The 25,171-nt window shown below is 39.4% G+C and overlaps 1 protein-coding gene across 3 annotated transcripts in view; it reads right to left on the bottom strand.

Moving 5' to 3' along the window:
* Window positions 1–25,171, bottom strand: part of IGF1R (insulin like growth factor 1 receptor) — a 195,494-nt gene that overhangs the window by 150,188 nt on the left and 20,135 nt on the right. For all 3 annotated transcript variants that reach the window (XM_054214926.1, XM_054214927.1, XM_054214928.1), the window contains exon 2: window positions 11,139–11,684. In XM_054214926.1, coding sequence (XP_054070901.1) covers window positions 11,139–11,684 — 546 coding nt within the window. The remainder of the gene's footprint in view (window positions 1–11,138; window positions 11,685–25,171) is intronic.

Genomic DNA, 25,171 nt, shown 5'->3' with positions numbered 1-25,171 from the left:
TATGCAATTTCATTGAAGTAACCCTATTACAGATATTGTGTATTAAGCATGCTTAATGTAAACAAAGTACCTCTCTTGAAGGATCTGCACAGAGCTTTGCACAGTTTATGGTGACTGGTAAGCCCCACGTTGTTCAATACTACTTCCTCCTCCTCCCTCATCCCGGGCCAGCTACCATTTTAATAAATATTTAATAAGTAGACAAGAAAAGCTTCACGGCTTGAAGTTTTAGGGTACTACATGTATGGTGTTGAATTTATCCAACCGGGAAGCATATGGACACTGCATCCAGAGCCCTAACAGCCCACCACAGATACAGCACACAAATCCCAGTACGATTAAAACAGTGCCATGCTACAGCAACGCCAGTTCACAGAGAAAAATGTTTCTTTTAAACCAGGCAGCCCAGTTCTCAAGTCACAAGAAGCTAGAGGCTGGGACCTGCAATTGCCACAGATTTCAGTGGCCTACAACTTTCACCAGGCACCGCCATACTGAAAGATTTCCACTGCATTCCCGACTCCAAAAATGCCGCCTCACTCTCTCTTACCACATATTTCACTTTTCTGCTAAAAAGATAATTTGCCATGTGCAGATAATTCTAACCATACCAAGAAGCTTCCTAAGGGTAGAAAAGAATAAAGTCTTTGCCTAGAAAGAATATGAATTTTTCTAATTGTAAGATATATTCCAATGACTTATATTCTCCTGTGAACAACTTGATCCTAAATCAGCCCTTGAATTTAACGTAGTCTACAGCTGGTTTGCTGGAAGCTGTATTTGTTTTCCCTGCCACCCCTCTTTATTCATTTCCTGGAGCAAAGTATTACTATTATTTTAATTTCTCTTCTGCTGAAGAGAAATGGATGCACACAAACAACTGCAGTGAGCAGAAGAGGAAGAATGCTTCATCTCTGAATTAAGGATTTGCATACTGGGTTTTATCTGTAACACCCACTGCAGTATTTTATCCCAGACTCTCAGATCACAAAAGGCAGAGCAGACAGTGACTCACTGCAATTTCAGTTCTGCATGTAGTGTTTCACGTGGACCAGTCAATTCTGATTCTGCCAAACAGCCTTCATCAAGCACTTAAAAAGTAAAGCATCTTCTCTAAGAGAGAGTTCCTATTCACGTGCTGCCTTCACGAGGAAAGCTCCAGAGGTGGAAGGGAATTTAGTCAATGTTTCCCCTTTGTGTTGTAATGATTTAAGATTCAATTAATACTACATAGGGAGGCACTAATTCTGAAACACCTGCCTTAGTGATAACCAGATTAAGACCTCCAAACTTGCTCCACTCCAAACAGCAACAGCCTGCCAAATGACAGCAGTTGTCAATATCGACCAACTGGAGGCCGTGTTTTCTGTTAAATCCTAGACCACTCTTTTAAAGAGGATTCCCCACAAAACAGGAAGGGGAAAAAAAAATTTTAAAAAATAGTCACTTGACAGCTCTGAATTCATTTAGCCAGAAGTCGCAGCTCCTCCTCTGCACTCTTTGAAGGCTGGAGACTGGCAACACTCCTATCAGATGCTTTCAAATCCCTTAAAGGGAAGAGATAAAACCAAATAAAGGGTAACACCACCCACAGAGACTGAGCTACGTGTCTCTCTAATCAATACACTGTGCACACTAGAGAGAGCAGCTTGAAGATAGATTTTTGGGGAGAAAGGCTGGGCAGCGTGGGGGAAAAACGAGCTGAGCAGCAGCTGGTTTCATTGTGAGAAGAGCCAATAGGTTTGGGCTTGGTTTGCTGTTTTTCTTTCCACCCCTAAAAAACAGGGGTTTCTTTGGATTACTCTGGATAGCATGAAGCTTCCCAGACAAACACAAAGTGCCTCAGAATTAAGACCATGCTTGTCTGAAATCTATAGAGAAATCTTTAGACCGGTGTGCCAGCCCAGTGATTAACAAAGCAGAAGACTTTCCTGCCTTTTTAATGACACAAAAAGTATTTCAACCACATAACAAGGAGCTGGTTGTTTTGGTTTGGGTTGGTGTTTTGGGGTTTTTTTTTGGTTTTTTTTTTTGTTTTTGTTTTTGTTTTTTTTCTTTTTTTCTTTACCTTTACACCCCTTCATCACATCCACATATCGTGACCTATTCGAACCACACTTAAAAGCTCAATCTGAGTGCTCAGTGATACATAACTTCCATTTTAGTGAAACAATCCATCTGCTCCATGTGACTCAGAGCCTGCTTTAAGAATGCAATACTGTTTAGGCCAACGGTTGCACCGCACAAAGTGTTTTGTTCACATGCATTCCTTTGGGATGACAGAGCCTATCCACGCCGTAACGGTTGGGGCCTGTGGTTTTTTTCCCCTCATCCGCTGAATGCTGCAGTGACTAAGCTGACAAAAATTCCTAGCCAATTATAAACCCACTTAAAGAGACAGGCAATCCCCCTGCAACCTTCTCTTGCCATCCTATACGGGAAGTTTCTATACATAGAAAAACATCTCCTCCTCCCAAGGCCTGCATTGATATAAAAGATTTTCTCTGCGCGCTTAACACTTCAAACATGCTTCCTATATGGCATCATTTCCCAAAACTACAAGCTTTACATCCATCACACATCAACCGGGAGGGGGGGGGGGGGGGCGCGGCGAAGAGGAGAAACAGGCCCCTCAATTGAGTTATGCTAGTAAAAAGTTAGAGAAGCCATTAATGGAGGGACAATGAGTATGCTCGGAAGAGATGAGTCTCAACAGCTATTAGAGCACTGTTTATTAAGAAGGGAACAATTAAGCAGCTATCAAGCCAATATGTTGCAACAAAGAAAAAACACATCAGAAAGGTCACACTGTGTACAAACTAGAAGTTTGATCCACCTAAGAGCGTAATCTGAACTTTAACTAGCAACAACGAGAACTCTGAGTTGTCTCTCGAGTCCTTCTGAACATGCAAATCATAACCAAATTCCAAAAAACATCAGCTTTTCCAAGAGGGATCCTCAATTCATATGCTGAATTCATTCTCGCCTACATCGTCAAGGGCTACACAAATGCATTTAATACTTCGCCAGGGCATACAGAACTACACTTTGGGCAGGTAACTGCAAGTTCACTTTGCCCAGCAAGAAACAGTAAACAAAAAAAATTAATAATTGAGAGACTGGCATACGGTTTCTAGCTTTAGAAAAACAGGTTATGGGCACCTCAAACCCTTACCATTTTATGGTGGGCAAACTACTTGCTAAATCATTTTTAGTGCTCGTCTGATAGCACATGCACATTCCATTCCAAACACTGAAAACTTTGCTGGGGAGGGGAAGAGGCAGTCGACAACTGAACCAGGCTGAGTTCACCTCGGAAGAAAAAGGCAATTCAACAATCTGTATTAACATACTATTATCCTAGCATCTTTTTATTATAAGTTAATTCTCAGAGTCATAAACAGACTTGAGAAGGAAATCACACTATTAGTGGGAAGGATGGCTAAACAAAGGCTGTTTCATCACTGTTTAACACTGAAAAACTTGTTTGCCACATGAAAACAATTTATGAAAATGCTTAAGGACAATTCATTCCAACATTCATGTCTGTTTGGGGAAGGAAAAAAGGAAAATGGCACCTACTATTCAAAATTTTAGAGGGCATGATTCCCATACAGGGTTGAACCTAAGTTTTACCTTTACTGCTAAAAAAAGCAGGCTGGCAAGTTCAGTGAGTTTGCTCACATACCCACCTCCAAATCTCCTTCAGCCCACTGCACACAAATTCAATCACAAATCAGTCATCACGAAAGACATATTTCTATACGTTCCATGAAAACAGACAGCTAGATGGAGGACAGATCTTTTCAGGGCCCCCACCAAGAAAAAACGACTGGTTCAAGTTCACCCCTTGTTAAGACATCCACACAAGCATTAACTGTCAAAACAGAAATAAAAAACAAAAAAAAACACAAAAAAAAAACAAAACAAAAAAAAAACCAAAAAAAACCACAACAAAACACACCCAAAAAAAAAAAACCCAAACCTTGCAACTCACTACAAGACGGACTCTTTGCATGGTTAAGAGCCACAACAGAGAATGTGGAAAATGCTAAGCCAAGCTGAGTTTGCCTTGTCCCTGCAACATTTGCAAGAACACAGCAAAAATACAGCTTTCTTCTGCTTTTACACTTGACATTTCTCTGACATTTTCCCTATAATGCTGCTAGCTTTTCCCAGCTCCCAGTTGTTTTGCAAATTCATCATCAAATTAAAGTCTTACATTACATGTAAGTAACTATCCAATATAAATGTCTAATCTATTAACAAACATTTATCTAACATACATCAATGGGGCCTGAAGTCCATGTTAAGCAGGTTACTCAAAGATTTGGTTCAAGTTTAGATGCTTATTTGATTTCATAGTGGTACTGCTGCACAGAAAGGTAAAACAAAAAGTAATTCACTAAACAACACATCATCCTGAATCTCCTCTAGGATGAAAGCAAGTCGCTAAGAACAGCAAGTGATGCAAGTAAAGCCAAAAGCATTCTGTTTGCAGTCCTACCTAGCACCAGATTACCAAATTTCTGAAACATCACTAACATATAGTACCATTGAAAGTAGCTTCAGTATGTTACTGGGGTTTTAAAGTACTTTTTTTTTTTTTTTAAAGTTTGAAATAAATAAGCAACATCTTAGAAACTCACTGAATGTGACTGTAGACATCATCTTCCTGTCCCCTTCTGCTCCACAGCCTCATGCCCCTCGGGCTACAAAGCCTATTCCCTTCTCTTGTTAGCCTCCATATAATGAGAGGTTAGACAAGGACTTTTTTTCAAGCACTACAAATTAAAAGATTGCACACTGTTTGTGTGACAATCTAGTGATGCTTCTGTATCTTCTTGTAAGAAGGACTGGTATTATTGTTCTTCCCTACCCTTTACCACACAGCATCAGAGAAACTCAATCCATAAAACCAGGGAATGACTATTTCCTATAAGTGATCTCCAATTAAATTTTTATAGTTGTTTTTCTGACAGTGAAGCAATTACTTGGCATGAGACAATTCAAGTAAATCCATATTGTTGCAGCAATAAAGATTACTCAGGATTTCAAAGTCTCAAGAGGCAAATATCTGAAGCCATGGAAAACAGGCAGTGTGGATCCAGAAGGGCTTTCTGTCCAGCCAGGTTTCAATCATAGCACGCTCTTGTTTAATTGCAAGTATAAGATGTATTTACATAAAGCACAAAAAACTCTGCCTCCACTTCCTAGCTTGAGCAAGGTTGTTGGGGTTAACTTTAGCACTGCTAATCCTCATTTCTCTTAAATCAAAATGTCTCTATGCAAAACAGAGTTTATATTACTCTGAATAAATCGGCATATACATTTAACCACCCTGACTATCACTTGCAAGGTATTCTACTTACACTGAAATCAGGGCAACATTTACTGCATCACTCCACAGTGCCTGGATTACCCCTCCCCATTATTAGAAACAATAGCAAAAGAAATAAGTTTCTCCAATAGTATGCATGGTCACTAGAACATGGCTACACATCACCTGGTGAATATAAATACACCTCTGGACTGACAAATATAAAGCAAGTTGAAGAAGCAAGCGTAAAATACGGTGTTTTGTAAGGAGAAAAGTGTGTAACGTCTATGTACATGTGAGTAGAAAAGACACTAGGTATTTTCAAAAAACCTAAGAACACTTCTACCTTTTTTTTTTATTCTTTATTCCAAAAAGCAGGGAAAGGGTCTATATTTTTTAAAGGATTTTTAAAAGTGTTTTTGTTTTTTTTAAATCCATAGCAAGGTGTCATGATGGACCAGTTAATTGCATCAAGGCTTTTTAATACCGGAAAACAAAACTCCAAAATTTGAAGTCCTCTCAAAGGCACTACACATCTTTCTGCCACAAGAAACTAGGAAGCCAAGACAAGTATTCAACGTTAGCACCTAGTTTTTGGCGACTAGTGCAGGCTGCAAGATTCAAGATATTCTTCCCAGGTTATGGCAGTTTGCAACAAAACAAAGAAAAACAGCAAGTATACATTTGCTTAATTTTAGCCATTTTCTCAGAATATAAACCACTGCTACAGTAATTAACTGCAGATTGGCCTAAACTGCTCTGCGGCCGTTCAAGCTTACCAATTAAATATGCTCTCACAGCCATAATAAAAATTCTGGGAAACCTCTGGCTGAAGAACAGGCTTCTCAGGAGGGGAGTGAAAGTCAGAAAAAAAAACTTCATTCAGAATGAAAACACTAACAAAATTTTTTTTAACATGCTCCAGATTTTTCTAACTCAGTGACACCAACTGTGTCTTTTACAATTTATTTTTTTTCTGTCTACCCTTCTGTTTATTCCTTTCAGAAGACATTCATTTGCTGGAGAGTTTTCATACCAATCAAATGGACAAAGAACCTGTCCGTTTCAAAATAAATTCAGGTTTATACGATACTTTTTTTTTTAACCCAACAAAAGTAGGATTGGCATTATACAGACTAGCTTCACTTAACATTATACCACATAAAATTTGCTTGTTAAAAGAGTAAAACTTTTAAAGCATGTTGTCCTCTGCTGATATACACTATTTTTACTATATTTCAGGGTTTAAGAAAAAACACAAAAAACCTTAAATGAAGCAGCAAACAGAGAAAAGCATGCAGATGTAATTTAAAGCAAATTAAGCACAATTTGATTCGGCATCTCCGGCTCCCAACTTCTTTCTCTCTCTTCATGTCTACATAGTTCATGTATAGACACGGGAATATAGCAAATACTCCTCAGAGAGGGGAAATAAGACGGGGGAAAAAAATAAAAAAAATCCTAGCACATGGTTTTCTCCACTACTCTGCTGAATCAACAGGGAGCAGATTCCCAGATGGCGTACACTGGTAAGTACCGCACAAGTCAATGAAGCTATGTCAAATGATACCACTCAACTGCATTATCTTTTGAGCTCCATGTAAACAAACAGGAGCAGATTCCGAATATTTGTGAGAATACATCATGTTACTGTCTCCATATGTTTAAACATTTTAGTAGAAGGTACATATGGACCACTCTTCCCACTCACTGTCATTCTCTCCCTCCTGTTCCTCATTCCCCGCATACACCATATCTTTTCAGGCCACTGTCAAACCAATTCAAAAAGGAATAAGGATACATTTTCATTAAAAACATTTTGTGCTTAGCTGCCATCTGCTTCTTTATCAGCCTCCAAATCCCACATGCCTTTTCCATGGTCTGGAGTTTCACACATTCGGAAGCCGAAAGTTTTCTTCTGTTGTATTGTGAAGTGCAGTCTACGTGAGCTATTGTTTTTCATGTCAAATTCGCCTCTTCTGAAACAAGTGCTTAATGCTTATGGCCCTAATCCATGTTCCCTCTACAATGCCAATTTAAACGTACTTTTTTTTTATGCTAGTGGCAAATCTAATCTTAAAGGTCCCTCATGCACTGCAGATACCCCCACCTGCACTGTTTTTACGGGAAGCGTGGCTATTTCACCCCCTTTGCACAGCACTATCATCTGCTCTCTCACAAACGGAGAACCCAGACTTCCAGACTGTGCTCTTGTCCTTTCACACAGAAGCTGCAGTTGAAGCCATTACCCCTTCAGAGCAGGTATTAACAGGCTGTCCTCCCCATAATAAGACCCCTAGTCTTTCTTTATTCTGAGTAGGAAAGGAAGGGTTTCAGCTAATACTTGACAGAGAGCATCTCCATCTTAACTGGGGGGGTGTATGGAAAGCAGACAAGTAATTAAGATGAAGTTAAAAAGAAATAAAAAAACCAACCCATACACCATAGATCTTATATATGGATCACTGGCAGTTTTGCTATTTCTTTCCCACATAACAGTTTGGCTAGTTCATTTCTTGTGACCCCAGCAAAAGCAAAAGCGTCTTAAGAAGCGTTAGCTGGACTTGTTCAAAAAACAACACCGAGGTTATGGTAGACAAAGGATCCTGAACTTCCAGGCAGGCTTTCCAGGTTGTAATTTACATTTGGTTTCTGCAGGCTTACAAAGCTAAGGCAGCAGACCTCAAAACTTAGTCATCAGCAGAAGGAATACACAAAACAATGAAAGTTTTCTTTACAGTAGCCCAATGGACAGGCAAAGCAAGCGTGTCAAGAGACTAGTCTTTCAAGGGGTACAGCAGTTCTCACATCAATCACTGATTAAGATGCAGGTAGCTTCCACAGACATTTCCAGCAGTCACAACTGCTGAAAGAAAAACAAAAGGCCATAATCTTATTTGTATGTCTGGACGCTCAGTTTTTATCATCTTTTCCATCTCTACCTGTGCCCCAAAGCACAACCACTGATGCAAACAGCTCCAGTAGTCTCCTTTTATCTTGAGGGATTCTTCTATGTGGACCTGCAACCCAAGTACAGCTGGCATTTGAGATGCCAAAAGAAAAGTAGGTGCAAGTCAGAGAGATGACAGCATGCCAAACCTAACATAGCATGCCACGGCTCCAAAGCGAGCAAACGAGTAAGGCTGCTTCCTCAGGGCACTCGAAAGAAAAGGAATGTATACTCCACAGAAACCAGGGCAACAAAACTGGCAGAGAAGCCACTGACGCTTTACGCTGAACCTTAGAAAAAAAGTTTTTTTGAAAGTTATAGCTTCCTTGTAGCTTGTCCTACTATAGAAATGTCCATGGATTATTCTAAGTCAAACACAGCACATCCTTCCCTCTCTCCTCCCTCCACCCTCAACATTGTTCCTGCACAAGTTATATTGAAGGAAGCAAGGGGTTCTTCCTTTGTTTGTGAGCAAGAAAAAGGAGGAAAAAAAACAACTTCCACTCAACAGCAAAACTAAACAGAAGCCAGGCTACTTAAAGTACTAAGTGTTCCCACACAACATTTACCCACCAACTTGAGATCTTTCAGCATAAAACCTAAACAAGGACAAAAGAGATTTAATATACACTCCTCCACAGATCCAGAGCGAAGAAAACAAAAACGCATAAAGGAACCCTGAGTGACAGGCAGCATTTTCAGTTTAACGTTACTGTGACGCACAAGGAGAATGTCAGGGTTAAATTAGATACTACACTAGAAAAACAGTCCCTGGAAAATAACGCAGGTCTCATATCTCTACTGGTAGGAAAATGCAGATTTAAACACTCAGTAACTTAAAAGTCCTTGCTTCTATTCTTTTTCATGTCTTGTGCAATTTTGTACTGCAACAGTCCTCTCCAGATCAGGAGTTCATTGCCAAAGCATCCAAGCAATCTAGCAGGATAGACAAAAAGCTTCCTTTTGAACAACTGCACATTTATACCTCCCCTGTTTTTCCTCAGAATGGGAGTACTTTTGAGTTTGTTATTTTATTTAGATGAATGGCTGGCAAATTTAAAGTCTTGTTCCTTGAAGGCGGTGGCTTATCACAAACAACAGATTAAACAGGTCCAACTTTCTCACTCCTTCTATTGATTAGAACTTGATCACTTCTTTATACACTCTGCATCCTAAAATAATCTAAACCTACACTGGTTTTCCACAGTGCAATGCTCTTAACAAGCCTTTCAAGACACTTTTCCAATACTTGCTTTCTTCTTCACTATCTCCCACTAAAGGAAGATGAAAGCATATAGCAAAAGAAAAACATTACCTACACCCTTGCCTTGAAAGTGCTGCCATCACAGTATAACTATGACCTCATCTTATTTAAAGAGATATTTTCTCACTTTGTGATCCAAATTATTTTAATATTCTGCTAGAAGCCAACAAGCTTTTCTGGCACGTTACTTTTGTCTACTCCAAATAGCCAGAGCACACAACAGAAAGTAAGTTGTTGTATCTCATTAAATACATTCTAGTTACATTCATTCAAACCACTAAAGGCAATGAGGTTGCACAGGAATCATCTAAGTCACCCTCTGTAGACAACAGAGTTACACTCTTTTAATGAAGAGATAAATTTGGCCTGCAGAAGCATAACGACTCATAGCAACACATAATAAGAAAGCAATGCAGCTCACCTCCCTTACCTTGGACAAATCACGAAGTTTCCCAGTAACAGGCTGAGGGGTTTTCTTTTCTTTGTTTAAAAACAAACCTCATTTCCTGTGAGAAGTATTGATAAAAGCACAGCCCCACAAATGCCTTTTTTTTTCAGAGATATTTTTGGCATGTGCTGACTGAAACTGCCCTACAAGGTACTTTAATTTCAGTTCTAATTGAACATGATGACTCCGCAACCAGGTGATGAGCCACTTTAGAAAAAACAGTCTCCCCAAATGAAGGTAACCTGAATATAGCCCTGTTCCTGTTTTCTCTCACACTGTGGTGCTTCCTATCATTATACCAGCTTTGATCAAGACTGCAAGTGGAATTTAGGAACTGTTCCTCCCAGTGACGACTGCTTGTAATTAAGCCCTACTGATACTGCAGGGCTCAGCTTTCGTAAAGTTACAGGATGAACTCAAAAAGCCTGCCATGTAATCATGTTATTTGAGTAAACTATGTATTTGTTTACTCTATTTTTAAAAAGTGAGAAGAGATCAGGTTTTGTTTTTGCTAATACTTGCTATCAGAAAGACATAAACCCCGTCATGGCAGATAAGAACAAAACAGGCAAGGATAATTTCACTGAGAGTCAAGATATCCATTGACTCTTTGACACTACAGACTGTACTGCACAAACTGATTTCAGTAAAAAAGTTCTTACGTACAGAATTTATCATTACAGGAATTTCTGAAGGTGCATGCCAAGAGAAGCAAACAACAAAGTAAATCCAGTTAACAGCTTCAGTACAGCAATGACTCTGGCACACATGTAATGTCACTTCAGTAAGGAGGAGATAGTATTCGACAGCCGCCTCCTGACACAGTCCTCAAGGGAGGTAAAACTGGTTCCAGCGTTGCTATAATGACTTTAGTTCTAGACTTACTCTGCATCTTTTCCATAGGGAAGTAACACAGAAAGTTTGTGGGGTTCTGTTGTGTTGCTGTTGGTTTTGGTTTAGTGATTTTTATTTTTTTTTAATCAAGTGAGACGTTCCTTTACTGGTTAGGGAGAAATCTATTCTGGATAACTTGTTATCTGGACTATACACAACTAGAATAAAGTTTAAGTTGCTAAAGAACTTAAAATAAAACCACAAAACTAAATCTTTACTTCAGAAAGAGGTAACGAAAACACACTATCTACTCAAATCTTACTTTTCTGGCAGTGGTTGGTGGTCCAGCAGCGGTAGTTGTACTCATTGTTAATAGATGTCTTCTCGCACAATGGCTTCTCTTCCATTGTTCCTGGACACAAGTCCCCACATTCCTTTGGAGGTTTATTCCCAACAATGTAGTTATTGGAGACTGCATCTAGGATGAGAGACCAGTCCACCGTGGAGAGGTAACACAGGTCAGAGTTCTTCTCAATCCGTATGGCCCCGCGGGTTATGTTCCTCAAATTGTGAAGCCCAATCTCTTTAAGATTTGTCATTTCAAAGATAACCAAGGCATAGTTGTAGAAGAGGTTCCTCCCACGAATGACTGTAAGGTTGGGGAAGAGGTCACTGAGGCTTTCCAAGCCCGCCACACGGAACAGCAGCAAATAGTCAGTTATGACAGTGAGCTTTGGGAAGCGGAAGTTGCGGTAATCCTCTGCTTTAGAGATGAGCAGAATTTGAAGGAAACCCTCAATTACCGTACAGTTCTCCAGGCGTTTCAGCTCATGGATATCATTGCGAATGTCAACATTTGGCCCGCAAACTGAAAATGTAAAAGGAGAAAGGAAAGTTAGTAAATAAGGCACTTTTAAGCCTTTTGAAATCAGAATGCAAGTACGATATTCTGACAGCCATAAGATTTTTAACTTTTTAATTAGGTTGCAATGTTAAAATAAAGAATGAGTATTTGATTAACACCCACATTGAATATTCATCTCATTTACCCTACCACTGTAAACACTATCAGGACCAGCACAGAGATGCAACCTATCTATATTCTTCAGCAGACAGAAATATTTTACTACTGCTGTTCAAAAGAGCTGCATTAGATTGAGGAACATAAAGGTAGAACCACAGAATAGTTTAGGTTGGAAAGGACCTTTAAAGGTCATCTAGTCCAACCCTTCTGAAATTAGCACGGACATCTTCAACTAGATCAGGTTGCTCAAAGCCCTGTCCAACTTGACCTCGAATGTTTCCAAGGATGGTGCATTGACCACTTCTCCGGACAACCTGTGCCAGTGTTTCACCACCCTCATTGTAAAAAAATTCTTCCTTATATCTAGTCTAAATCTACCCTCCTTTAGTTTAAAACCGTTACCCCTTGTCCTGTCGCAACAGGCCCTGGTAAAAAGCTTGTCCCCATCTTTCTTATAAGCTCCCTTTCAGTATTGAAAGGCTACAGTAAGATGTCCCCAGAGCCTTCTCTTCTCCAGGCGGAACAACCCCAACTCTCTCAGCCTGTCCTCACAGAAGGGGTGTTCCACCCCTCTGATCATTTTTGTGGCCTTCTCTGGACCCATTCCAACAGGTCCATGTCTTTCCTGTGCTGAGGACTCCAGAGCTAGACGCAGAACTCCAGGTGGGGTCTCAAGAGAGTGGAGTAGAGGGGCAGAATAACATCCCTTGACCTGCTGGCCCACAGCAGGTCGAGTGACATGATTATGATCCCAGTAAGAAAGGCATAAACCAAATGCATTTGCGCACCCTGCTTCAAATTACATCATGACATGTGTGACCAGACCAGGGGTTCAGCCGCATGACTCCAAACAAGTCAGGTAACAGAGTGATCCACTGGTCACACGTTACTAATTTACTCCCCACCACCCCCCAAGATACATGCACATAAAGGGCAACACTTCTCAGAAAATTACAACTTATTTCTCAAATCTCTCTTTCTTCCCAGGATCACAAGCCAAACTAGCCCTAATTCTTGAACACTTGTCTTGCAATAGATTAGCAACACCACAAAATCCATGGAAAGCTGGTCAGCACTTCCCGCGCTGTAACTGGGAAGAAACGTTAGTGCTCGAACTTGTAGCTAATGCACTGAATTCCTGTTTGCATGTTCCAGCGAACCAAGTTTCACTGATTTTGGCAGCAAGATACAAGAGAGTTCATTGAATTTTAAGAAACACAGGATAAATTTATTTACAAGAACACACAGCATCCCAGTGAAGAATTCCCCTTGAAAACAGAAGACTGAACTCAATACACTCAGGAAAACAATGACCAAAAGGATTATTCCCTAATAAATCTATGTATTAGGTCTTCCCATTTTAGACACATATCACCATAAAAATTTTACAGCAGCTTGGAGAAAAGTGTACTAATAATGTAATAATCACATATAGTCACACACATAAAATGCACTTTGATGTAAAAAAAAAGAACTACAGAATGTAGAGAGCTCTTGTTCCTGGAAACCCTCAGAATTGGTCTCTTCTGTGGAAAACATGGAAAAAAGATTCCCCGGAATAGGCAGTAAGTTGCTTGTAAGCAAACAAAGTAAAATGCCAATTTATTTAAGCAAGCCAAAACTTAAACAAACCCCAAGCAATTCAATTTTGTGGAAAGGTTCTCTTTTTAGGCTTAATTATTTTAACAACATCTTTTCCTCAGACAAAGAAAAGGTCTAAACAAACACTGGAGCCAAAAAACTTAAATTCTAACCCAGACAAATTGTCCAGAGATTCAGAAATTGCGCTGACAATAGAAAGCAGTCCTTCCATCCCACAACACTTATCTAAGGCTAATAACTTCAGCTAACAAAGGATCCAGAACATGAGCATGCTAAAACCACAGCAACTCTAATATCCAACACGGACTTAAAGACTTTTAAGTTTTTGAAAGACTAAAGGACTCTCTTATTAGAGGAACAACATAAAAAACAACAGGGCAAGATCTTTTTTAAGAAACAGATGTTTTCTACACAAACTATTACCTAATCTTCCTTCTTGTAAAGATCTGAGCTGAAAGCAGAGGCTATTAAAATGGGACTTCCTGCACTAGAAGCAGCTATGTGCAAGAAAGTTCATTCCCTAAACCGCTAAAAAAAAAAAAAAACCACACAGAACAACAAAACCCCAAAACCAACTAAACACCAAAAATAATGTACAAACAGTAACATTTGGCCATCACGACCAGTGAGACAGGAAATCCCCATTTTAGTATATACTGCTGCTTGGAATATGTGTCAAGGCTTTAACTTCAAGAAAATATTAGAAAAGGTGAATGGGTTGGCATTACCCAGCTTTAGAAGCCAGATGGGACAACTGGAATGTTAAAGAACTCCCAAGACAGTAGATCTGATAAGAGATGTACTGGTCAAGCATGGCAGAAGTGCAGGCTGCTCTCCCAAATCTGTAGGAAAGACAACCTCAACCCAGACTAACTTCCTTTAATAAGTTGTCTTGCTTTCAACTTCTGAAATTTTCTTCTGAAGCAACTATCCCTCCACCCACCCTCAAGAGACAGTGCCCTCTGCCCAAAGCACAGCCCAACAATAACATAAGCATATTTACACGTCGACTTTGGGCTTCTCTTTTTTTAAAAAAGGCAAGTTGGAACACACAATGTTTTTTCCAATTAAACTGTTTTGGTTTCTGTCTCTACCTGCTGGCAGGACAAGGTGAAGAATACGATTCCTGTTGCGGCAAAGCAAAAGTAGCAAAATTTATTTTACTGCCATAAAATTTTAGAAAGCCTAACTGCTCCAAGCCCTTTACTTTGTTAAAGAAATAAAATTTGCACTTGCGCTGACATTTTGTAGGCAAGGTTCCAGAGTGATGGGTTTAAAAACAGCTGAGTTACAATACCCTAAAGAACAATTTGTAAGAGAAATGGCAGCAACTGTTAACTAAAGCATTATATATCTGTTCATGCGTCTATTCTGAGGCTGGGCTTTAAAAGTCATATTGCTCTTAGCTTTATGTTTGTTTCAGCTTGAAAGTTACTTAATTTTAGATATTTAATGCTTTTATAAATCAATGAGATTTCTAGAACTTTATGGCAAAAGTATGCACTCACTTGCCTCAATTATGAAACATCATCCCCTTAATATGGAAACGGATAAAGTCCAGTGGGCTTAATGTTAGAAATTGATTACAGATGAGCATGCTGTTGACGTTTTTGGTTTAAGAACTCATTAGTTTATCTAGTGAGCTGTGTTTTGCAGAACTTCATGGATCTAATGAGAACTGCAGAGACCCAAACATGGAATAGGACAAACATCTTGGTCCATACTGACATTTGGAAAAAAACAGTTCCAATTAAAGAAGATGGAATTTTTCTTTTTTAAAAAGAGACGTTTCTTTTAAAAATTCACATTGTTCACAAAAGTTAATTACACCACAGCACATCACCATTTTCTCACGTTTTTCTCGCTGTCCTGAAAAGGATTACATGAGAAACAAATTAATCAGAGCTCAAAGTCAACTACAATTTCCATTTGGCTGTGCTGTGTTTTCTTTGGATCCCATTTTAGAGAAAGCGTATATGGACTTACAATATAAACTGGTCTGTCTGACAGAATGAAGTGCATATAAAACGCTCTTTAGAGCATTTATATTCCATTTAACAGTTTTTGATATTCCAGCTTATAGAGCTTTTTTAATATGACTTTGTTTCATGTTCAATTCAGAATTGGAAATTAACTATTATGTATTTATTTTGCTCACTAACAGAAAATAAAAATGCAACATCTGTTTATTACTCTGCCTCAATAGTTTTGTGTAGATTATAAATACCCAGGATAATTACCTATAGTCAGATTCATGCTGGTTTTATTCAGCTGCTTACAGATTTCCAAGCCTTTCCTTAAACTGCCTATCATTTCTCAGGCTTATTCTAAACTAAGTACCCAATTCTGAGTGAGAAATTAGTTCTTTAAAGAAATATATATTTAATTGTTTAAAAGATATCTCCCCAACACAGTAAAATAGCAAAGAGAAGCAATGCATTCTTTACCTAGACGAACACAAATGCCTCCCTGGAAGCAGCACTCTAGTCCAAAAGTACTGAGTTTCAGCTACTATGGAACAAGAAGCCCACTTGTGCTGTTCTTTTCTGGGAGCATCCCAGGGTCAAGCAGCAGGACATATAAACTTCCAATAGTAACAGAAAACCCCACTTCACAGTACGGTCTTTCTGAAGACCTGCAGCCCATTCCTAGTCAGAGGACACATCCAAGCCTGATCACGCAGCTGAGATGGGGTCAACGAACTACGAGGAAAAATGATTGCACATAACAGGTTCATACGATGGGAGTAATTAATGTGACCTGCAGCCTATTCTTTAGTCTGGCAGAATCTCCAGGCAAGCCTAAGTGCTTGCTCTTAGTGCTGCTCCAGGCTGGGCACCAAGGAACAGACCGGAGGCTGTGAACACGCATGCACCCTGCACAGCACATTGGCAGTGAGCTGACGCTACTGAGTACACGCAGATCAGGCAGAGTAAAGCAAAGCTCTGTGGGACACAAAGAGCTCAGGGTACAGTGATCCCGTATTTTCTTCTCAACCTTAACTGTGACTTGCTAATGCTCATTTTCATCTCAAAAAACATTCTGGAGAAGAGAAGAACCTTGCCACCTTGAAAAACACCTGCTATTTAATCATCATTTATCATCAAATAATCATTTACTCCATCCCGCAGGTCGTCATTCTTTTTATGTATCCATTAGTTATTGAGGTCACTAGCTACCCCTAAAAGGACTTGCCTGTTGCCCCTCAGTGTTTTGAAGGAACCATTCTCTTTGCAAAATGGCATGCTACAAAACACAGATCAGCAGAAAGGCTGATGTTCACCATTCAGCCAATAATAAAACGTCTGCTTGCTACCGCATCTGTCACAGCTGTACACACCTTCATAGCAGTTAATTTGTTATCAATAAGGTGTTAAGAGGGCAGGATTGACAGTTCGCACATACACTGTTTTTAATAAGAGAATTCATTTCTTACAAGAAACCTTCGTCATGGTGTAGTTCTTGGAAAAAATACACACCTTCACATTTTAAGCCTTGCCTTTGTCCCTTTACTTTTCTGGGTAATGTTAAAAGGTTGTACTACACTGAATGGTTTCAGTATCCTCTCAACTAGCCAGAGGTTAAAGATGGAGCAACCATGACTATCTAGCTCCCTCAACACACACACAGAGAGAAAGATTAAAAAAAAAAAAAAAAAAAAAAAAAAAAAAAAAAGAAACAACCACACCACAACTCTTAGACAAAGCAGCACCATGGCAGCTCTGAGTCATCGAGTCATCCCAGCACAACCCTTTCGCAAGTCTCAGGCCTTTTCAACCTAAGCCTGCTCCAGCTGGGTCAGGCTTCCCTAGCAACAGAGACTTGTTCAGCCTGTGCAGTCATTTACATTTCTGAAATGAGAACCAGGATAGACTGCTTGCCATTAACATCTAACCAGCAATCTTTAAATCAACTCCCGTCTTATATACTCACGGTGTGTTAACAAAGCAAGTTAGGATTTTCCTTTGTTTCCCATCTTTTGACTTCCCTTCTGTGAAAACCATTTCCTTTACTTCAGAGTAGAGATGCAAAGCTTTATCTTAAATAAGGAGCTTGGACACCGGCAGCTTTTCCATTTAAACAAAAAAACCCCAGAACATATCCCCTTCCACTGGTTGCAGAAAGAAAGCACTGAAGGTGCACACTACTTGTTCTAATTCCGTATTGTCTTCCTGCCCGGCAGGTTAAAACACACATTCTGAGGACAAAGTCTGTGATCCACAAGGTTCAAAAGGGTTCCTTTAACGGAGGGCACGGGGTTGCTCAACTTCTTGTCTACCCTGGAATTCTGTACAGTGGTAACAAGTACAGTATGTTACCATCAGCACTGGATGATTTCCTACACAAAGAAGGAACTACAAGGCTTAATACAAAAAAACAATTGTGGCTAGCTCTACTTTTAGCAGAGTAGCTTGCTCACGCCACCACCACAAGAAAAATCTCACTCTGCCAACAGTGTTTTTTTCTGAGCACACTCTACTTCAATGACAGGTTTGCATTCCCAGACAGCTACTGCTACTCCATGGTCAGCTAAGAGCTGATGTTACTGAACACAGTAACACTGCGCTGTCCCAAACTCCTCTAATGACCACATCCTCCTTCAGTAATGTCAGCTCAGAGCCATGGGTCTTTCTGGGAGATCAGCACACCTTCTGAACAGTGTTGTTATTTATTCTCAACAGAGACGCTTCCTTTTCATCACATATTTTTTGGTTTTAATCTACGGCAGGTCCCTACTGAAAAACAGAGTCCAAAGCAGCTACCGCATATGGCCACAGGCAGCAGCCCCCATCCCAGATCCACAGCATGCAGCGCGCTTTTTAAGGCAAACATCTCCAGAGTTACCATCCCTCTCTCGTAACAACAACCAACATGTTTATTGCATTGGGTGCATTTAGATCTGCATAATGGCACGCGTATTGACATGTTGACTATATATTGCATCAACTCAATAGAGGGGTTATATGGCACATTGGAAAAAAACCCAATGGCTCAAAAAAATATCTTGAAGACACTTGAAGGTTAAAGAACTACTTTGGCCAATGACAGCATCCTAATCTCCATGTTATCTGAGGAACTGATTTGAATTAGGTTAGGAAAAAGGAATTAAACATATGATAAAGCCCACCAGCAGATTTAAAAGGAGTTTCTTTTCTACCTGACTGCAATTGTCCAGAAGAGAAGCAGGACACATCAGTGGAAACAGAGAGGGAAGAGTCTGAAAATGGTACGCCTATACAGATTATAAACAGGGAAAAGTAAAACTTGACCTTAACCTCTCTCTTGATTCTTACTGCTAAGTATTACACTTGTTTAAAAAAAAAAAAAAAACACAACAAAAAATGAACACACACATCAGGATTGTCATACAGCCCTCAGGAAGAAAATCTTTAAGTGTTCTTATTCACTCGTCTCTGAACAGGGAGGTACTGCAGTCCATGGCCTGGTCTTAGGCCTAGTTTGTCCCTGTAGTTTCACTCCAAGACTTGGAAGGCAAAGGTAGAAAGACAGAGAAGGAACCAATGAGCAACCACAATTTCCCTTCAAGACCATGAAAAGTTTCAGCATACTTGCACCATCTGCAGATACAGGGAAAAAAAATTACTACAGAAGTCTAAGGATTCTTTAATTGCATACTATGCAAAGAAGAAATTAAATGTGGAGTTCACAGAAATCAGTGGTTGGAGAGATTGCTTATGACACTTTACATTAACACAGGATTCCACCACCCACTGAGCTCTTGGTTTTGCCTTCGTAGTGACACTATGAATGAAATATATATTTTAGTGTCTTTAATGTACTTACACAACCTCCCACAAAATTTCTGTACTCTCTAAGCTCACCTATCCTGCATGTGTCACATCAATCACTAGATCTCTTCCCAGGGAAGCCAGCTTCTGTATTACCTCTTGGGATGTCAGAACCGGTAATAAGGAGGGAACTAAAAGTACACCACATGATTCAATCTGTCTCCCTAACCACCAAACTATTCCTCTTCATCAAATATGCTACATAAACTGCTCTACATTTACCAAGATTTTATGAAGATACATCTCTTGGGGGGGGGCTCGGGGTGTGTCTGTGTGAAGAACAGGTAAAAGGCACCCCGCAATTCAGAAAACATCAAGCATTTTAGCTTTTGCTAAGCAGGTACATAATTGAATTTTAACTTCTGCATTTCTAGCACCAGCACAACACCGACATCTTTGCAAAACATGAAGGGGAACACTCAAACCCAAACAAAAACCCGACTGTTTCCATTTGAATATAAGCCTTAAGAACATTCTTGTTTACACATCTAAGGCGCAGGAAGAGGGCTTGGGGCTTTTCTTCATTTAATTAAAAGTTAAGCTTTGGAGGACAAAGCCAGACCACTATAACCTTCTAAACACTCAAGGGACTGGAGATTATATTGCAGTGTACCTTGTAATTTCTGAGAAATATAGTCTATTATCATTAATTTACCTTGTGTCACTCATTGCTCTTAACAACGTTTTACAGAATTCTCTCCCAGATTTGGAAGGAAAAAGTGGTGTCACAAGAGGCCAATTAAATTTGGCACGAATAGCTTAAAAAGCGACTGGATTTCCCTTCTCCATAGATGTTCTCGTCTCCCATAGCCCTTAGAAAGACACACATATCCTACTTTAGTTTTCTCTTTTACCACTCTACTAGCTATATATTGCAAATCCAAGGGCCACTGTGTTACCAAGCTGGCCAGAACAAAACATTCACAAAAAATAACACACAGAAGGACTACAACCCACATCACAAACTCAAACCGGCTCTGCCTTTTCGCTCTTGCAATTTCAGCTGTCATTGGCTAAAGATATCTCTGGCATTGCTGCTTTCCATGAACTTCCTCCAAATTGCCCGTAAGTTTACACAAAAAGATTTTCAGAATAAATCACTTCTCTGTCCCTCATCTCACTTGCTTTCTTCTCTGCCAAAATTTTACTTTGAAAGTCAACAGGAACAGCAGCTTAGCAAAAATGAAGCCAACAAAATGAACTGAATCCCTTTAATAATATTGATTGATGTCCTCTCTACACAGCTCACCAGAGCAAGTGGGTCTAGATTTACCCTAGCTCACATGAAAGCATCCTCATGACGAAGTCATCTCTAAATTAATCCTCTCTCACCAAGACTGCACAACCCTCAGGGGTTCCTCTGAAGCCACATCTGTTACGTCCTACTACTGAAATAGCGTAACACAAGCGAGTGGCTCAGTCGGCACGGATTTCTGTTTGTCCTCATGGGTACACAGGGCAAAAATGGAGGAAGGTGTTGTAGAGCTAGTAACACTCAAGTGGCTGAGCTTGCATGACCACCCCAGAACACCTGGCTATCAAACCAAGTAAAAGTAGCACCAAACTTTAAACTCTGATCTGCAGTGCCCAGGTCACGGACAATGCCTGCAAGATTCTCTGCCACTCAACCAAAGCAGAAGAAAAAAAGACAAAAACCTGACACAAAGATCAAACCTACAGTAAATTCCTCACCTCTTAATGCCTACTACATGTCAATCGTTGAGAGCCATTGTTTGAGTGTTAAGGCTGGAGCTGAATACTCCAACCTCTGGCGAGATGTTTCTGTGTATTTACAAGGAAGGGAAAGCTGTCTGAGTGCAACTCCAGAACAATTCCATAAACTACACTGCAACACTTCAGAGTCACAGATTGATCAAATTTTCCAGGTTGTGAGAAAATTGTCGAAGTCAAACAGACAAAAAAAAAAAAAAAGAAAAAAAACCACACAAACTTGCAGAAGAAAGTAGGTAATGCCTAAATCACTAAAGATGAGCTCCATCCTCACAGGAAGAAAGACAAGACTTCAAACCTCTGTACCCTTTCTTACCCTGCATTATCACTTTTCAGACAGCACCACAAAATACGAGCATGCCATTCAATACAAAACACATAACATAGAAGTGAGTAGGTGGCGTGTTATGATCAATAACTATGGGAGTAAAACATTTTTTTTTAACTGTGATAATAATGTTTAAACCCTATGCCAGTAGCTTCAGTTTAATGCCTGCTAAAGCAAAAATGGAAGTCTGAAATTACAAGCTGTTTATAACACTGAATTTGTGTTTCACAATCTGTGATGACAATGGAGCTTAACAGAAATTGTCTCTCCTGGGGACTGTTCTTCTCCACCTTTAAAAAAAACCAACAGTTGTGTGCATGATTTTATTTATTTATTTTTAAAACAGTTGTCTATGCATCCAAGTGACTCGGCAACTGGCTGACAGAAACCTATGGGATATACACTTAGGTAGTCAGGATAAGCAGCCAATTCTTCCAGAATGAAAATTCATCATGTGGCTGGGCTCAGCAACTCACACTTAAGGAGACTTGCATTTTTAGCTGCCTGCTGAGTTGCCATCCTACAGTAATCTAGGAAACCCACCTCTCTTGAAAGCTTTTTGGGAATATTTTTTTTTTCTAATTTTTAAAAAGTAACTGGCCAACCAAGCCAGATCATTCAGGCTTCATTAGAAGCAAATTGCCAAAACAGTATCGTAACAGATAATTGCATCCATAATGGTCAGCTAAAACATTTAACAGAGTCATCACGAAGTTATACTTAGATCCACAGAAAAATTACAAGTCTGATGCAATTACTCTTACCAATATGCAACACATGGCCCTACTATCCTGTGCTAACCATCTCTTACATGACGAAACACAAGAAATCCTACATTCTCTGGCCTTCCATAGTAATGTTTCTATTTTAACAAACTGAACTAAAACCTCCCTTAATCCCGTAGTTCCACCTGAACAGAGATTTAAGGTAGTTTAAAAAAAAAAAAAAAAGCATCTAATTGCACAGAGGAAAAAGGCAGCACTATGAAACTTCAATTAACAGAACAGGGAGCCCTCCCACTCCTCCCTTCCCTACGCAGCTTAAAATCACATAGGTCGTGCTGTAACCTGCTTTCTCAAGGCAGTTGAAGTATGACCAACTTGCAATCCCCAAAAAGGGTTTTAAAGGTATTAAATTACATATATGCAGGTGCTGTGGGGCTTTCCAGTCATGAGCTAACCAGATTGAAAAAAGAGCCTTCGCCTCCAAAGACAAGGTAAAGCATGTGGATTGGCACCAAAGACAAGGTGACTAGTAGTTCAGGTCTTATCAACAAAAAACAGTTACACCAGAACACAATTTAAGGCAAATATAAACCAAAGTAGCTATACCAGTAGAAGTTCTTATATGAACTCACTTTTCTGGCCAACTGGATGCTTTTAACTCGCTTTTATCATCACAAACACAGCCCAACAAAGTAAAGTGTCCTTTATATGAGAACAACAACATTCACACAGGGTATTTATTGTCTCAATAACCAGGGGTTATTGAGCACAATAACCAGGGGGAAAAGAACAACCACCCACCTCTGTGATACCAGTCAAGGTGAGTCTTGCCATAAACAAAGCACTATTAAAGTACACAGGTGAGAAATAACCAGATAAACAGGGTTAGCATGGAAAACTAAAGCCCTTTTAGGGAGAGTCAGCCACCAGAACTCCAATGTTTTCACTTCTCTGATGACTGGAAGCTTTTCTTTATCTTAAGTAGAGGATTTTCAACATACCTACACAGATATCCTGTTTAGCAGTTAATTGACATCAACTGTAAAACAGGAAAAATAATAATAAAAAAAACAGTAAATATACACCTTCTTAAAATAAAGTGCCGACAGTGCTTAGTCCCGGTCATTTGTCCACATTTGGCTTTTAAGTTCAAGGTGACATTTCAGCCCATATTCTCAATTTTACATTTATATACTACCCAAGACATTGGACTTACAACCCTATATACAGGTTTTTAGACACTGCCTGTAAGCATTGTGGGTAATGCACAATGCTATAATTTCAGTTAACAAAATGGTTTAGGTATTTATTCAGCCTCGCTGTACCGAGTTCTATTGCTTGGCAACTGCAATTATTGTCACAGTATACACTTTTATTAGAAGAAGACTGGAATGGCAGGGCAAGCAGGAGAATTACCATTCCTCCTCTGGCTGGTACTTTTGGAGAGTCTGGGATGCAAAAGGTTGCCCCAATGCATTTCTGACAAATCCACCCATGAGAAAACACCGGGTCAGAGAAATACAGCCACAGCACATTTTATTCAACAACTCATGATCAGGGATCACCTATTCTGCTCCTTGGGGGAACAGCGTTGGAAGAAAGGGATCCAAGAAGTTATAGGAGATGAGCCAAACCAAACAGCAATATCAAACCTGGATGTTTGAGATGCTCCCAACTTCAGGTACCTCCCTTTGCTGGGATCTGTGGCTGCAGACACTCATCCCAGACGGTAAATCAAGGTTGAGATGGAGATCTCTGTCTTCATCATTATTTTTACCCTATACAACCGACTCCTAGATAAAGATACAGCTGGAGAACATATACTTAAGCTGAGTTTTGCTCACTCCCCAGTATTATTTCACTATTTGTTCTGGTCAGGAGGAAGACAGCATAAGAAATTAGAAGAAATCTGAGTCAGACAGAAGAGATGGAGAACATCAAGAAGATAAAAACTACCAAGTGAAAGAATAGAACAGTAGGCTAACTCTAACCAATGCGATTCAATCACTAAGTTTCAGTTGTCACTTAAATACGAAAACATAATATTCTTACACAAAATGAAAGTTAACTATTTTGTTCTGCATTTATATTTGGGGGTGGGGTGGTGGGTTGGTTTGTATTTTTTTTTTTTTTTTAAGATCAGCGGTATTTAGTAACTACTAAATGATACTGATTTTTCACTAAATATGGTTTCTCTCTTCACTTGGTACTTTTAGTAAACCAAAAGATGACTAATATATTTACTTAGTACTAACATCTTTGTCCAATTCCACAGCTCTACATTTGTTTAGAACAATACAAAATTAGAAATCTGATTGGAAGTAGGGAGTGTTACGTGGGACACATTTTTTTAAAAAAAGGCTTCAATTTAGTATTATAGTGGATATCTACAAAGGGAAATATACAAACCAAGATTTAACTTGGAAAAACAACTTAAAAGTTACATGCACTCACTACAAAAAGTGGATCTAAATATGCTTTACTAAATTTAACCTGACAGATTATTGAAAAGCATGATTATTGAAAAGATCATTATCTTGAAGATCTCATCCTCTCAAAAATCAGTTTTCACCTATATGGGACACACACCATCTTTCCAGACTCAAGCCTTCAAAACTGCAAGAGAACTTACCAACCACCATGACCTGGATGATCGAATTAAAATAAAAATATCCTCCCCAGATACTTGTGGAGTGAGCTACTGCTGTCAAAAGCTGGTTTAGCATTAGAACACATGGAACCACGCAGCCCGCTGAGCAAGCGTGTTTCTCCAGCAGAGCGCTCTGTCTTTGTTAACAAGTGTCTACCACTTAATATTTAAATTATTATAGTAAGTAGATTTATAATTAATCTGTGATAAGAAATCTTTCCTTAGAGAACTTGAAATTGAAAATCACTTTAAACAATGAACTTTGTTCACTGCAACAAATAAGAGGATCTAGACAGACAAAGGGAACCAAGAGAAACCACGTGAACACAGTAATACACTCTTAAATATATAAACCTGAATGACTTATTCTTTAGTTTCACTGCATTCTGAAATTCTTACCATAAGTAACAATACAGCCACTTTGTACTGTGCAAGACAGAGGAAAAAAAATATTACCTGATGTTCAATAGATACCATCTCTTAAA

Source organism: Rissa tridactyla, chromosome 9 (assembly GCF_028500815.1).
Source record: "Rissa tridactyla isolate bRisTri1 chromosome 9, bRisTri1.patW.cur.20221130, whole genome shotgun sequence".
Lineage (NCBI taxonomy): Eukaryota > Metazoa > Chordata > Aves > Charadriiformes > Laridae > Rissa > Rissa tridactyla.
The sequence above is the reverse complement of the archived record's forward strand: the minus strand, read 5'-3'. Positions and strand labels throughout refer to the sequence as shown.